At 40.1% G+C, this 14,189-nt stretch overlaps 1 protein-coding gene across 1 annotated transcript; it reads right to left on the bottom strand.

Moving 5' to 3' along the window:
- Window positions 1-578: 578 nt before the first annotated feature.
- On the bottom strand, window positions 579-13,057 carry LOC125311002. The gene is made up of 3 exons (XM_048268805.1): window positions 12,903-13,057; window positions 1,785-6,883; window positions 579-1,482 (listed from the first exon to the last, which is right to left on the bottom strand). Exon 2 carries the CDS (start codon window positions 6,842-6,844, stop codon window positions 1,811-1,813), a length of 5,034 nt encoding a protein of 1,677 aa, XP_048124762.1. The 5' UTR covers window positions 6,845-6,883; window positions 12,903-13,057; the 3' UTR covers window positions 579-1,482; window positions 1,785-1,810.
- Window positions 13,058-14,189: the final 1,132 nt, after the last annotated feature.

The following is a 14,189-nucleotide window of genomic DNA, read 5'->3' as shown; positions in this document are numbered from 1 at the left end:
AACTGTGTACAGAGATAAGGCCAAGGGTTATCAGAGGTTTTCCTGAGGCCGTACAATAACAGGTATGGAAACAAGTCTGGTGTTGATACAGTACCATCTGAGGTCCAAAAGAGCACAGCCATCCAATTTGTTTTTCAGCTCTTTCAATTGTTTGCAAAGATTTCTCTGGATTCTCTGAATGTTTTAATATTATGTCCTGTATGATGAACTCCCCAAATACATCAACATTTTATCTTAAGAAGCATTAAAATTACCTTGTTTCATCATTTTACACAGAGTGATGAATACCCCTACATCTTTACTTCTAAGAGATCCTGTCTCGCTGGGATGCTCTTTTTCATACCCAATCGTGTTGCCAGGTACCCTTATTAGTTGTGAAATATTCCTCCTCTTTTTTTTTATCATTACACAACTTTTCCAGCATTTTGTTACCCCATTGTCCCAACTTTTTTTGAAACATGTTGCTGGTATCAAATTCATATATTTTCAAATTTATAATTTTCAACATCTGATATGTTGTCTGTCCTATTTGCAACTAAATATAAATTGAAGAGATTTGCAGATTATTATATTCTGTTTTTATTCACATTTTACACAACAACCCAGCTTTTTCTGTTTTGGGGTTGTATAAATACATTTTATATAGTAAGACGTTTGTCTAAGCATTCACATCCTCTTTTCTATCCACTTTGCAATAATCTAACTTTTAGGCAAACAATTTATGGAGTGTAAATTTTTTTCCAGTGAAGGCCTATGTACCACTCTGCGGTAAGAGCACGTTGTCCTGTTCCCCTAAAGTTTATGCACTCCTGTACATGGGGACTTGCCCATTACGACACATCTCTGTTCGCACAGTACTTGTGAATTAAACTTTGTGGTCAACGGCAGCTCTCTTCAGTCTCTTTGTGTCTTCTTGGATCGGGTTTTACCAGAGTGCTTGAGTTCTCGTCATCATCCGAAAATAACAGATAACAACATTATGTGTGTTTTATTACTGCCAACACTACTTTTCAATGTAATTTACTTTTCACCTTTGTTCTTCTGGAAATTCTTATCCTTGATCTGGGTCATTCAGTACAAGCGCAACGTTTGTTAGCTAGGGCATTATCCTTTATGTTGCTGCAGTATTGCTTTATTTAAAAAATATATGTACTGTATAAAAACACATTTGACATGACATTGTTGATAAAAAATATCCATAAAAAACAAACAGTAAAAAATGACATCATTCAACCTTAACCTGAAGGTGTAACATGGTGTCAACAATCAACAATATGCTGCATAGTGTATTAACAAATATAAAATATAAAACAAATATAAAACATACAACATAAAAATATAAAAATGCTGGGCTACATACCAACAACCAGGCAAGACAGTAATCCAATATGACAGATTATTTACTACACCTCCAGATATGAGACAAATCAGAATACAATTGGCCCATCCTGATGCAATTTCAATAAATCTCATTATCAGTATCTGGTGAAAAGGGGAAAAAAGAATATTTTGATCAATTTGGAGAGCAATGCTTCCGCATATATCAGACATTTGATATTAAGCTTTGTTATATGTATTTTGGGAAAATTACACTGTTGTTGAGTATTTCTTTAGATTATATGTTTTAAGGATGTTATATGTGCAGCATTCCATTGCAATTGTTTACATTCCTCCTGTCCATATAGCCACAAAGAATAACATAAAAACAAACTCAAGATACCTTGTGTACAGGAACAAAGGGGAAGCATTCTAACAAGCAACAACAACTCATGTTTCATACTTACTTTCTATCACTCGTCGTTATTCTTGGTCACACTTTCATGTGAATCTGCTGATACCGTTTAATCACATGTAGTCCCATGTCTTGCTTTTCTTGCAGAGATTTTTTGGATGTGTTCCTCCTCTCAGCTTCCCGTCTCAATTTGCCTAGACTGAAGGACCTGTGTTTACGCTTTCTGTGATCTGACCGGTGCTCCTTGCTGGATGATCGCTGCTGCTGCTTATCCTTGTCTTTGCCAGACGATTTCCTTTCTGACTGGGGTTCATTGTCAGATGATCGCTGCTGCTCTTCCTGGTCCTTTCTAGGTAATTTATAGTGATTTACTGGTCTTTCAGGCACATTCTTTTCCCTGTTCTTATCTTCTGAGCTTGACAGTATTCTGCATTTGACAGGAGTGGGCACAAAACTGTCCCCCCAACATTTCCTGATCTTGTCCCTGGCAGATGTCTGGTCAGGGGAATACAAAATATTAAGTAGAGGAGGCAAATTACGGTCACAATTTGTGTGATACTGATCCATTCCATTTGCTTCCTTAGAATCTACTTTTTGGGATCCATACAGCTTAAACGCTACACGTTTTCTTTTCCTGTGCACACCTGAAGACTTTGGCAATTCTGGATTTTCTGAAGTACTTGCTAGATTCAGAACATTCTCCCTTGAGGTATTATTGAGGCTTACATCATTATCTATATGCCTTTTATTGTCTGGTGTCTTTGTGATGTCTGTAACAATCTTTTGGGAGTTATTAGATTTCTTAGTCACTTTCAGGGGTGAATGGCCTGATGGACACAGGACATCTGTCAACTTTGAATTCTCACAATTTTCGAGTGGTTCCATTCTACATTTTTTGAGCGGTACTGACTGGAGAGTGCTGGTGGGACTGCTGATTTCATGTTCATTACTTGCACTTGAGCTTTCAGCCTCCAGTGAACTTGATTCCTTCATTACATCAGAGTTTGTTGTCCTTATGGGAGCAGATGGAGAGATGGGAGAGCTGGCTTTAATCCCCCTGGATGATGATGAGTGAGGAATATGAATCTCCAGTCCAGGGGACTTGGCTCCCTGATGGGTTGTCAGAGCATGGTCCTTTCTGCAAGCATTTTGGGATGGAAGTTGATGTTCCAGAGTGTCCTTCTCCTTCCTGCTATCTTTAAGAGGACTAGGTAGCCCTTTTGTAGCTGTTCTGCTTGTCTGTATTTCACACTGTTTCAACACTTGCTCTATGGAGGGAAAGGATGGAATCTCTTCTTCAAATGTAGTAATCTTTTCTTGTTTCATCATTTGACTCAAATCTCCAATTGTCTTAAAAGTGTGCTCCAAGTCCACCTCCAGATCATCATCTTCACTGTCAAGACAAATGGGAGAAGACGGAGCAACATTGTGTACACTGTCATCAGAGTCTACCCATAATTCTTTTGACAATGCTTTAAACTCCTCCATTGACAACACTGTTATTTTCATTGACAGCATGGGTTCATCTGGACTCTTCGGGGACTCATATGAATGCTCATTGCTAGGTGATGGCGGATCTGTCTGTGGAGAACTAATGAGGTCCTGATGTACATTTTCAGAATCAACCTTATCTTCTTTCTCAGATGACAAAGCAGTTAATTTGATGGACAACATCGTATCAGCTGGGCTCACTGAATAGTCCTTTTCTGATGTTTCCACCTCTTCACAGAGTCTTTCAGACAATTTCAAACCTTCTTCAGTCACATTCATCTCATGATCCAAGTCTCTGCTGTTATGACCCGAGTCCACAGAATCTTGTGAGGATGAAATTTTAAGAACAGCTGTGCTTTCTGATCCTATTCTTAAACAATGTTGTGAGGTTTGTTCCTCAGACATCTCGAGAATGTTAAACACTGTGTCCTTCTGAGTGTCAGCAGCATCTGATTTTTTATATGAATGTCTATTGAGATTTCTTAAAGACATTAAAACCTGAAGGGAGACATCATCTTCCTTGTTTTCCTTTTTTGAAACACTTTGTCTATCACTGTTGTTGTTGGTGGAGACTGTCACTTTTTGTCTAGGATCATCTTGACTTTCAGGTTTGACATGTTTAGTCTGCTCAGCTTTGGCTGTACAGTTTTCATTGTACAAAGAAGCTGTGTCTTTTCGCAGTGGTGAGGATGGACAGAGATCTTTCTTAGACACACTGTCCTCATGGGGAGATGTGGTATCTGGGGCTTGGATGCTATTGAGCAAGTGTCTTTCCTGTGACTTTAGATTACAATGTTCCAGCAATGATCCACAGATTTCTCTTGTAAAATCTTCATCTGCCAATTCTCGGTCAATGTCCAATGATTCATCATTTACATTTCTCCACGATGATTTATTTAACTCTGTGGCTATGTCACAATCAAAACAATTGGTAAGAATATGGCCCTTTTGCTTCAGCTGATTTAAATTCTCCACGTCCATGACATCAAACACCATATTATCTTCTTTTGTGTCAAGCTTTGCAGCCTCCTTCAATATATTTTCAAATGTACCGTCTAGTTCTGCTACAGTGTAGTTGAGATATTTGCCAGCCCAATAAAGATCAAGTACAGCATCTGCAAATTCTGGTTTGTTGTTCATTCTGCTTTCATTTTTTTCCCTTTCTTCCTCTTCTTTCAACTCCATGGCTATCACCAATATCTTCACCATTTTCAGACTGAACGTCACTATAGGCATGCCAAAGAAAACATCTGGTCCACATAACTCTTCATTGTTCTGGTCCTTGGGAGTATCTTTGTTTTCAGGGGACAGGCTATTGAGAGAATTCAAGTTGTGGCAGACTGCAGACTCATCAGTGACATCAGCTTCAGGACAACAGCCAACCTCTGCAGACTTCACACATGTTTTCCTCACAGCAGCACTGTCAGTGTCAAAAGGCAAAACAATGGCCTTCTTGATTTTCTTGTCATCAGCAAGAGACTGCAAATCTTTCATTAACATGGGATGATGGTCATCACAGTTGGGAAGGGCGTCATCCCATTCCTTCCCTTTGCCACTATCTCCAGGTTGCTTTGATATAGGAGGTACGACTGCAACTGCTCTGTGTGTCTGTACACTTTTGTTAGGGGGCCCTTGAATAATAGAGCCATGGCAGCCCATAAATTCAATGCTTTGGTCAATATTCCATGTGTCTTTTGTTACAAGGAGATTCAAGAGCAAAGTATTTCTGTCTTGCAGAGTTACGGCAGGTTTGTTGTGCAAGTTTGGTGTATGGTGGTTGTACAGATCTGCTTTCCTCTGTGAATGCTGTTGTTGGAACAACCTCTGTTGGGGTGAGTCAACAGAGGAGTTTTGTTGTTGGGCAAGTGCACCATGAACAGAATGTCCATTACCAAGGTTAGGAGCTCTACTTTCATTTCTGTTTGAATTGTCCACAAAAGTATGATTGTTCTGGCTTGTATGTCTGAGACTTCCCAAAACATGATGACGACGAGGCAGCAAACAGTTGGCTCTGGTGGTTGATGGAAGAAAATCACTTGATCCAGAGGAGGAAATGTTCATATTTTTGGAAGGGGCAGACTGTGGGTATGTCCCAGGATAAGGAGGAGGGTTTAATCCATTCACACCTGTGACATTATTTGGAAGGGACAGACTATTATAGCTGGTGGTTGAGGGGATCAAATCATTGGAACAAGAGGGAACTTTCATGTTTTGAGAAGGGGATGATTGTGAGTGTGGTCCATAAGGATAAGGAGGAGGGTTTAATTCATTCACACCTGAGGAGACAAGACGTAAGCTGGTTGAGCTACTTGAGTAAAAAGGAGGAGAAGCCACCATGGGTGAATTGTCCACAGACGTTGGATTGTTCTGATTTGTATGGGCAGCATTGGAGCTTAACACTGTGACATTATCTGGAGGGGACAGACTATTGTAGCTGGTGGTTGAGGGGGGCAAATCATTGGAATAAGAGGGAACGTTCATGTCTTGAGAGGGGGCTGACTGTGAGTGTAGTCCATAAGGATAAGGGTTCAACCTCTGTACATCAGAGGAGACAGGAGGTGTGTGGGTTGAGATGTTTGAGTAATGACATTGAGAAGCCATTATGGAGGCAAGTGATGAGACCAGTGTCACGTTTTGTCCATATGTTCCATTGGGAATCAAGCTACTTTGCGTTGGTTGTAATGCAGGGCCTTTGGAGCTCAACCTGCCATTCGTCTGGATATTTTGCAGTTCCCTGTTAACTGAATTTGGAAGATATGCCTGGGCCACCTTCTTCTTTCTCTCCTTATTTTTAAATAAGAGTTGCTGCTGCAGTATGGATTTTGTAGTATGTTGTCTGTGTTGTCCATAACTGCCTTGGTTTGAAATATGAGGTTGACAGTTGGACCTCTGCAACAGCAATGCCTGAGATGGGTGAGAAGATTTGTTTTGAACAGTAACACATCTTGGCTGCTTTATCTGTACTGTCTGTAACTGTAATGTCTGTTCTGAGTGAAATGACCTGTTGACATTCAGATTGTTAACAGAGGTCTGAGGTTGGACACTTAACATTTGAAGTCTTCCATTTGGGACAACATTCATATTTGTGTGTGAGTTAGTCTGTATACACCAGTTCTGTGTTGTTTGTGATTGAGGTTTCCCAGGGGTGCTTTGCACCACAAACGTTTGTGAGGCTTTTCTCACATGCCAGTCCTGTGCTGTTCCTAAAGAGGGTATGTGTGTAGGTTGTGCCACAGCTCCTTGATGTGACTGTACCATCTGGGAATTGTCTGCTTGAATGCTGTATCCACAGGAACTGTAATAAGGACCTGAAGTTGGGACTGAGGCTGAAACTGCAGGTGGACAAACAGAATTCCGATTTGGTGATGATATTACATGAGATCCATTTCCATGGTAACTAGCCTGTGGGGGGTATGTTCCATGCTGTGATGAAAGCTGATGCTGACTGGGTCTGCAATTGATCTGCTGGTTGAAATCGGAACTTGGGATTCCTTGGGAACTTGTAACTTGGTTTGAATTAAGCCAGGCATTTCCAACTGGCTGCCCATACTGGTTGCTGTTGACAGGATAGCCGTAAAACACCTGGTTTTCCTGGGTCTCTTGGCAGGATTGGGGATGCATGATGACACAATCATGAGAACTGACCAATCACTGGAATGTCTGAAAAGAGAAAGGAAAAGGAAAGTTTCAGCATGTTTTAAATTCACCTCAGATAGTATATAGGCTAATGTTCACAAAGCATTCTAAATGTCTAGTATAGTATAGTATATATACTCTTTTGATCCCGTGAGGGAAATTTGGTCTCTGCATTTATCCCAATCCGTGAATTAGTGAAACAGACACAGCACACAGTGTACACACAGTGAGGCGAAGCACACACTAATCCTGGCGCAGTGAGCTGCCTGCATCAACAGCGGCGCTCGGGGAGCAGTGAGGGGTTAGGTGCCTTGCTCAAGGGCACTTCAGCCGTGCCTACTGGTCGGGGTTCAAACCGGCAACCCTCCGGTTACAGGTCCGAAGTGCTAACCAGTAGGCACGGCTGCCCAACTACATCTAAACTGGATAAGAGATTTGGAGACCTGCGCTGGATGTCTGCTCTTGCATTCCCATCACTTCGCAAATAACCCCCTTAAAGACTACACACAGCTTATGTTTAGTGCCGTCGGCCTATACTGCTACAGGACCACCGTGAGGTGGCTCTTTTCATGTCGTTTTCCAACTCACACCTCATCTACAGTTGTAGGGGGACACCATTTCAAACCAGACTGCAGTCTCGTCTATTGAAATTATATCTTTGTCGTAGATTTTTCTTAGAACTGACTAACTTGCCAACGTAGTCAACAAACAAAACAAGTTTCTCAATGAGAATGTCTGTTTTTTTAGGTGTTTTTTAGTTTTTTTTCAGTGAAAATTGGAGTCTAGAAACCTTTGTAATCAACCTCTAGCTATAGCTACAAAGCTCTTGCCTCCATCAATCACTGAAGAGTAGATATCTAATGCTTTATTTTTAATAATTTTCCTTGATCTTCTGTAATGCCAGTGACGCATTCAATTAATACAATCTGTAAGCCTTGTTTCTACCTCCAGGCTAACTTTCTTTCTACTGCCACAATACAAATAAACGCTGTGCATCAAATCAAATCATGAGTAGCCCATGATGTGCATACCAGGTAATGTCGTGGTTTTATGGAAATATATTCTTTAGTTTGTATGAAAAGATATTTTGTACTTTGGGAAAACTGTCTGAGGTCCATGTGGTGAAACAGCAGGGGGTGATTACAGCTAAGGTATACATATGTAGTATCTTTTATCTTTTATATAGTATCTTTATTTTGTGTAGTATCATTATTTTGTGAAACTGAATTATGTAGTATGTTTAGTGTGTGGGAAAGGAAGACTGGTTTAAGTGAAAGAGCAGACCTGGCAGAAAATGTCATAGATAAGGTTTGGTGCCAGGAAGTGTAAGCAAAACCTAAAGAATGGCAAAACCTAAAGAATGTATGAATAACAGGATGAGAGGGCAAAGGTGGAGTACCATATGTGACTTGGTCAGCTATCTGTTAGGTGGTGGGAAAGCCAGAGTGTGTCCTGTCTGGGATGACTTGAAGGGGTATAAAGGCTGGACAGCAGCCCGAGTATGTTAGCTTGCTTCGCGAACCAATGCTCTGGAATGTATTAAAGCCATCATCTGCAGTATACATCCACGCTGTGCAGAATTCTTTTGAGTTTGTATTATTTAACACCACAGTAAGTATACCTTGCATTGTACCAATTTAACTTAATAAATTAAATAATATTGTATGTGTCATTCAAATTCTGTCTTCATATTAATTTCAGCCCTTGAAATGACTTCTTGAAAATCAACGTGAATGTAGCTCAGTGTATGGACTTCCAGGGTACAAAGTGCCAATGTTGTACCATAGATAAATAAATAGAGTCAAAATCATTGTTTTGCCTCAGGGCCAAGAATTAAACACATAGGTATACAATGTAACCATAGGGCTGGGCGATATGGACCAAAACTGATATCCCGATATTTTGGGGCTGATTGGCGATATACGATATCGATACGATATTGATATTTCAAACAGAAAGAGCGAAGTGCTTGGTATATTCACTCAACACAACAATTATGACAACACAGCCAGTTTTAATTATATTCATTTCAGACTGCTCTAACAGAGCTGTGCAAAAAAGTGTAAACAATAACATAGGCCTACAATAGGCATAGGCTACAGTTGCTCTGATAAAGCTGTGCAAATAACAAAAGACCAAAAGTTGACCCTGACTGACAACGCAGGCCTACATTGTACTGCACAATGCAATAGGCTATTTTGGGCACAACAATATTTAAAAAACCTGCAGTTTTGTCACAAAATGCAGTTTTTTTACCTGTAAGGGTTTGATAGGGCCTAGATGACAAGCAAATGTAGACTATGATGGCCTAGACATGTTGCTATCAACAATTAGGCTACTTAAACAACGTAACTGAGTCACTCATCAAGCGTGTGATAGACGCTACCGTCGTTTTGTATGCGTTCATTTTTGCATGTTTCTGTTCGTAAGAAAAATCCCTATGCACGATTGAATGGGGTTTCAGGAATCATGAAAAATGATGCCCTAACTGCTCGCGAGTCGCGTGCATATCCTCTTAATAAAATCAGCGTGTAGGTGGTCTCCCTGAGGACTAGATCTGCTACTGTATATCGCTAAACGCAAGCATTCGGTGTATTTAAATTAGCTAGGCTATGTACCAAAAATGACATTTTACCGTGAGTCGAAGAGCTGTAAACAGTGTTGTAACTTAAATCTGCGTGTACAAAACCGCTTGGAGCTCCAGTGGAATTTTGATTTCACAACGAGAATTCTCGGTCTAGCCGTTGATGTGCCGACGGAATAGGCATCAGCACCAACCTCTGATCAAGGTAAACAAAATCTGACTCAGTGTCCGTCATGTTTGAAAGTTTGTAGTGCTGCGAGGGAGAACGTGCACACGCAAGGGGCGCAGTTGAGCAGAGCTGCGGCTATCTGAATGGTCTGAACACAGAAGAGCAAGTGGCTTTGATCAAATGGGCCATTATTTGACATAATACCGGTATTACGATATTGTCTCAACTACATATCGTTTTCAAAAATATATCGGTCGTAGTCGTAATACTGATATATCGCCCAGCCCTATGTAACCAGGTAAATTATTTTGTGATGTATGAATGAAACATGGTACATCATTGGCACTTTATACACAACATTACTATAAACTCAGATATTCCCACGTTGATTTTTGTGTTCCTATGCCATTTTAGTCCTATGAACATTACCAAAAAATCCAATCACACTTCCTTTTATCCATAATATCATCATGTGCATTTGTTGCTGAGACCTTATTGGCTCAACATTAATAAAGTATTGTATTTGCACACAAAATAATGATTGCCATGTGGCCAGCTGATACCAGTTTACCCTCAATATCACAAGTTTTGCACTTTGTTCCATATCAGGGCCTTATACAAAACTAATGGTCCGGGGCGCCACTACCACCACGCACATCATACACACACTGTGTTCATAGGGCACCAAGGGACAGAAGGGGCACCAAAATGTAGCCAATAAACAGAAGCTTTACTGCAAACTGCTTTTCACTCTTCCTACATTTTTAATATTAGAAACGTTTAAAAGGAAATCATGAGGGCAACAAAGACAATAATAGAGGAGATTGCAGAGCTTTACGGGGGGGGTACCTGGCTAGGACCATATACATTACACCAACATTGTAATTAAAAGTGCTTAAGCACATAACCTCAAAATCAGATTACCAAATGCCATTTATAGAAGACAAATGAACTCTCTCCGCAATAGTCTTCATATACAAACCAAACCACCAACTAGCATCTGCTCCATCCTCTCCCACTTACAATTGAAAATGAAAGTGATAATTCAATATAATACGGTACAACTGTCATTTGTAATTTCCAAAAGTTGCTCATTGTGCAGCAAACTGCATGTAGGCCTACATTATACATTCACAGAACACCTCCAGAGGACCAGTGAATGGGTCCTGACACCTCTGCAACCTATCAGCACTTGACAGGACACGACCAGAGGACCAGTGAATGGGTCCTGACACCTCTGCAACCTATTAGGACTTGACAGGACACGACCAGAGGACCAATGAATGGGCCCTGCCTCCTTGTTATGTTAAAAGGCTGATAGCGCTCTGAATGCAAATTAGTACGAGAAAAAAAAGTCAGGATAGCTGACTACTCCATCCTGAATGGAAAGCTTAATGACTAAGGAGACAGAGAAACAATTTTTTAAGAAGCACTGTTGTCTTTTATATCCACTGTGGAGGAACATTTAGGACTTTGTTATGAACTGCAGACCATAAAGAAACTAGATGCAGAACTGCAGATTAGGGTATAATGTACAGCTTCTAACGTATATTCTCACGTAGTCAGACAGGCATCAGTCTGGCTTTGAATAACGTGGCCAAAAGCTATTGTAGCCTTATTTTAGATCTCCAGATTAGAGATGTACGCTTATCTGCTCCACCGTTTACCATACACAAAAGGTGGTATTGTGTTTCCTGAATGAAAATTAAAACATTAAAAAAACATGTATTTTTTCTCCATTTGCCTACCAGTGTATGATGCTTGCATGAGGGAAACATTCCAAAACAATAGCACCCATATTTTTGCTGTTGTTTTCAGAAGTATTTCTCATGCAAGCATCATGCAACCATGCAAAAGCAATTAACTATTAGTAAAGCAGTCCTGTGCATGTTTTCACATTTTTTTTTGTGAACAATTTAACACTTTAAACATGGACTGCTTTGAAGTGAAAGTGTATGTATTTAGGCAGCAAAATAACTTACGAATCATATGAAACTGCAATTTAATCAATAATTATTGCCCAGATGTAGATTAGGCTACCGGAAATGCGCTACCACCGAAGCATGCTGAGTCCTAATAATAATAGCGGCTTGTTATGTGGTAGCAAATAATGTTAACTATCAAAGAAATAGACGTAGTGTAGGAATGCACACAGATACATTGCAACAGGTAATCGTTGTAGGCTACTTATGAAATCACACTGGGAGCAAAAAGACCATCTTCACTTTTTTCCCCTTTTGCAACTGTCAAAGAAATCCCATAAATACGGGAAGGCCTGACGGGGTAACCTACATCAGATAGCTAAACGGCATAGCATTCATCTACATGCAGTAATTTGAACACTGACCTTGATAGCCTACTTTTGCTATTTAAAAGTAGGCTAATTGCCAAAACACAACACAATGCAAATGAGCTATAGCAACCAATAAAGGACTTAATAACACGCAAACTACTATTTTACTGACTATAAAAATATTAAAACTATAAAAAAGCTTTTTTCCAACTTTTTAGTCACTTAACTTGAGCTCTGAGTCTCCAGCTATGGTTTTATCATCCAGTAGATACTGCGGCTGGAGCAAAAAAAACGATACCAGGCAGATCAGGCTTTCTCCTTTTGCCCGTATGTGAGAGCGTGCCTTTCTGAACTGACAATGTGTTTGTTTGGCACAGTTTACAAAATGCATGGTATGCACGTCTACTTTTGGTAGCAAAAAAGTGGTGTTCAGGGTACCATGCAAAGTTGAAAGAAGCCTTTCGTTTCGGCATGCAATTTACGTTCAACTAGTGCAGCAACGGTAGCCTTTCAGACCCCGGCTGCAGAGTAGCCCTGCGCAGGGGCTACAGTGACAGAGCAGAGGGGGCATTTGTGATTTTGGGGGGCACAAGATTTTGTTTTGTTTTAAGTAGCCTAGCCTCTACGGAGGGGAGTCTCCGTTGTCTGTGTGCGAGCGTGAGAGGAGCACAAGGATCACAACATTAAAGATGCGACTGAGAATTAGACAAACCGAAATTGTGTTCACTCTTTTAACACGTATCTTCATTCGAAATGCGGAATAAGGAGACAGCTTCACTTAGCGTTCTGCTACCCATATCAGAAGGCTTTGGGTGCGTTCATAAATTCAATCTTACACTCTGAAAACAGAATAAAGCTCGGAAGTTCGAAAAAGACGAGCGTTCTAACTCAATTTACGAAGAGTTAGCCTATTTGGGGTTACATACACTATGGTTTACATAACAGATGCATGCCTGACTAAATGTTGAGTTAAAAAAGGAAAATAAAGTCGACTCACGCATTTTTTCCAAATGTTAATGTTATATCCAGTCCAGAACTCGATCCGTCACAACTTGGCTCTTCTTCATAGCTCGCCTGTGACTACCTATTTATAATGAGAAGATATATCTCCGCCCACCACATCCCAAGTCTCCCGGACTGCAGCACCATCGGACGGACTCTGGCAAACTGATAATATCCTAGGTACGCACTAAGAGTTGTTGCAGAACCAGTGGGTGGAGCCTATATGTACAGTTGGCATTGGACTAGGCCTAGTCACTAGTGAATACGTTAAGTCAACTTTATTTATATAGCGCATTTCATACACAGAGGTCATTCAATGTGCTTCAAATAAACAAAATAAAGCATAGAAGGGCAATACTCAAATAATAGTTTAAAAAGTAAAGCATGAAAAATAAGAAAAACACAAAAGGTAGGCCTAATAATAAAAAGCATACAAGGACAATAATTTAAAAGTGTTTAAAAAGTAATAATTAAAACATAACATAAAAACATAAAAAACAATATAGAATGATTATACTAGTCAAGCACCCAATGAACAGCAACACTATGGAGATTCTTGAAGTAGTCCCAAAGGTCCTGTGGGATGGAGCTAGCGACTTACAAAGACAACATACTACCTGACTTTTCTCATTTATGAAACATGGATATGGATACTCAAGATAGAAGACCTATAACACTTTATTTGACATAGAGTGTCTACTGTTAATTGCTAGATTAACATGAAAGTGGATACATGTATGCATTGGCCTATTGAATAAAACTTCCAAAAAAACTTAGTTTTGTATTTCTGTCCTGGCCTGTTCTTCTTCAGTGAGTTTTTTTTTTGGCCGTTTGCAAATGGAGTGCATTACCACCACCATCTGCTGGACTTAGGTGTAATGGCAAGTGTACCCTTTAGCCTCGTTATGGCTGCCGGGTGAATAAGGCGAATTGCATGACCATTGTGTTGTGTTTTCTTGTCAGAGACATCTTGAAGTTACAATCAAATAAGACCCAACGGGTTGATCAGGATCACAAATGAAATGATTTATTGTAGATGGTAAAATGTCAGATAAAAAGGAAATGGCAAAGTTTCTACAGTTGAACTGCAGATCAGGTTAACGGAAGTGGGCTGAGTGGTGCATTCAACAAAATCCAGACCCGTTGCTCTGTGGACCTCAAAGACATAGGTGACAGGTGTTGGCTATGGTCATATGGTCGAGTCCATTTTGGTCACAAGACAGATCCATTACAAAAGCAAATACATACATCTGTCATGTGAGGAGGAATGCGACAGGTGTTC

The sequence above is a fragment of the Alosa alosa genome, chromosome 17 (genome assembly GCF_017589495.1).
Source record: "Alosa alosa isolate M-15738 ecotype Scorff River chromosome 17, AALO_Geno_1.1, whole genome shotgun sequence".
Lineage (NCBI taxonomy): Eukaryota > Metazoa > Chordata > Actinopteri > Clupeiformes > Clupeidae > Alosa > Alosa alosa.
The sequence above is the reverse complement of the archived record's forward strand: the minus strand, read 5'-3'. Positions and strand labels throughout refer to the sequence as shown.

Coding starts and splice junctions, on each gene's coding strand:
- LOC125311002 (XM_048268805.1), bottom strand. CDS start 6,844: ATGCATCCCCAATCCTGCCAAGAGACCCAGGAAAACCAGGTGTTTTAC.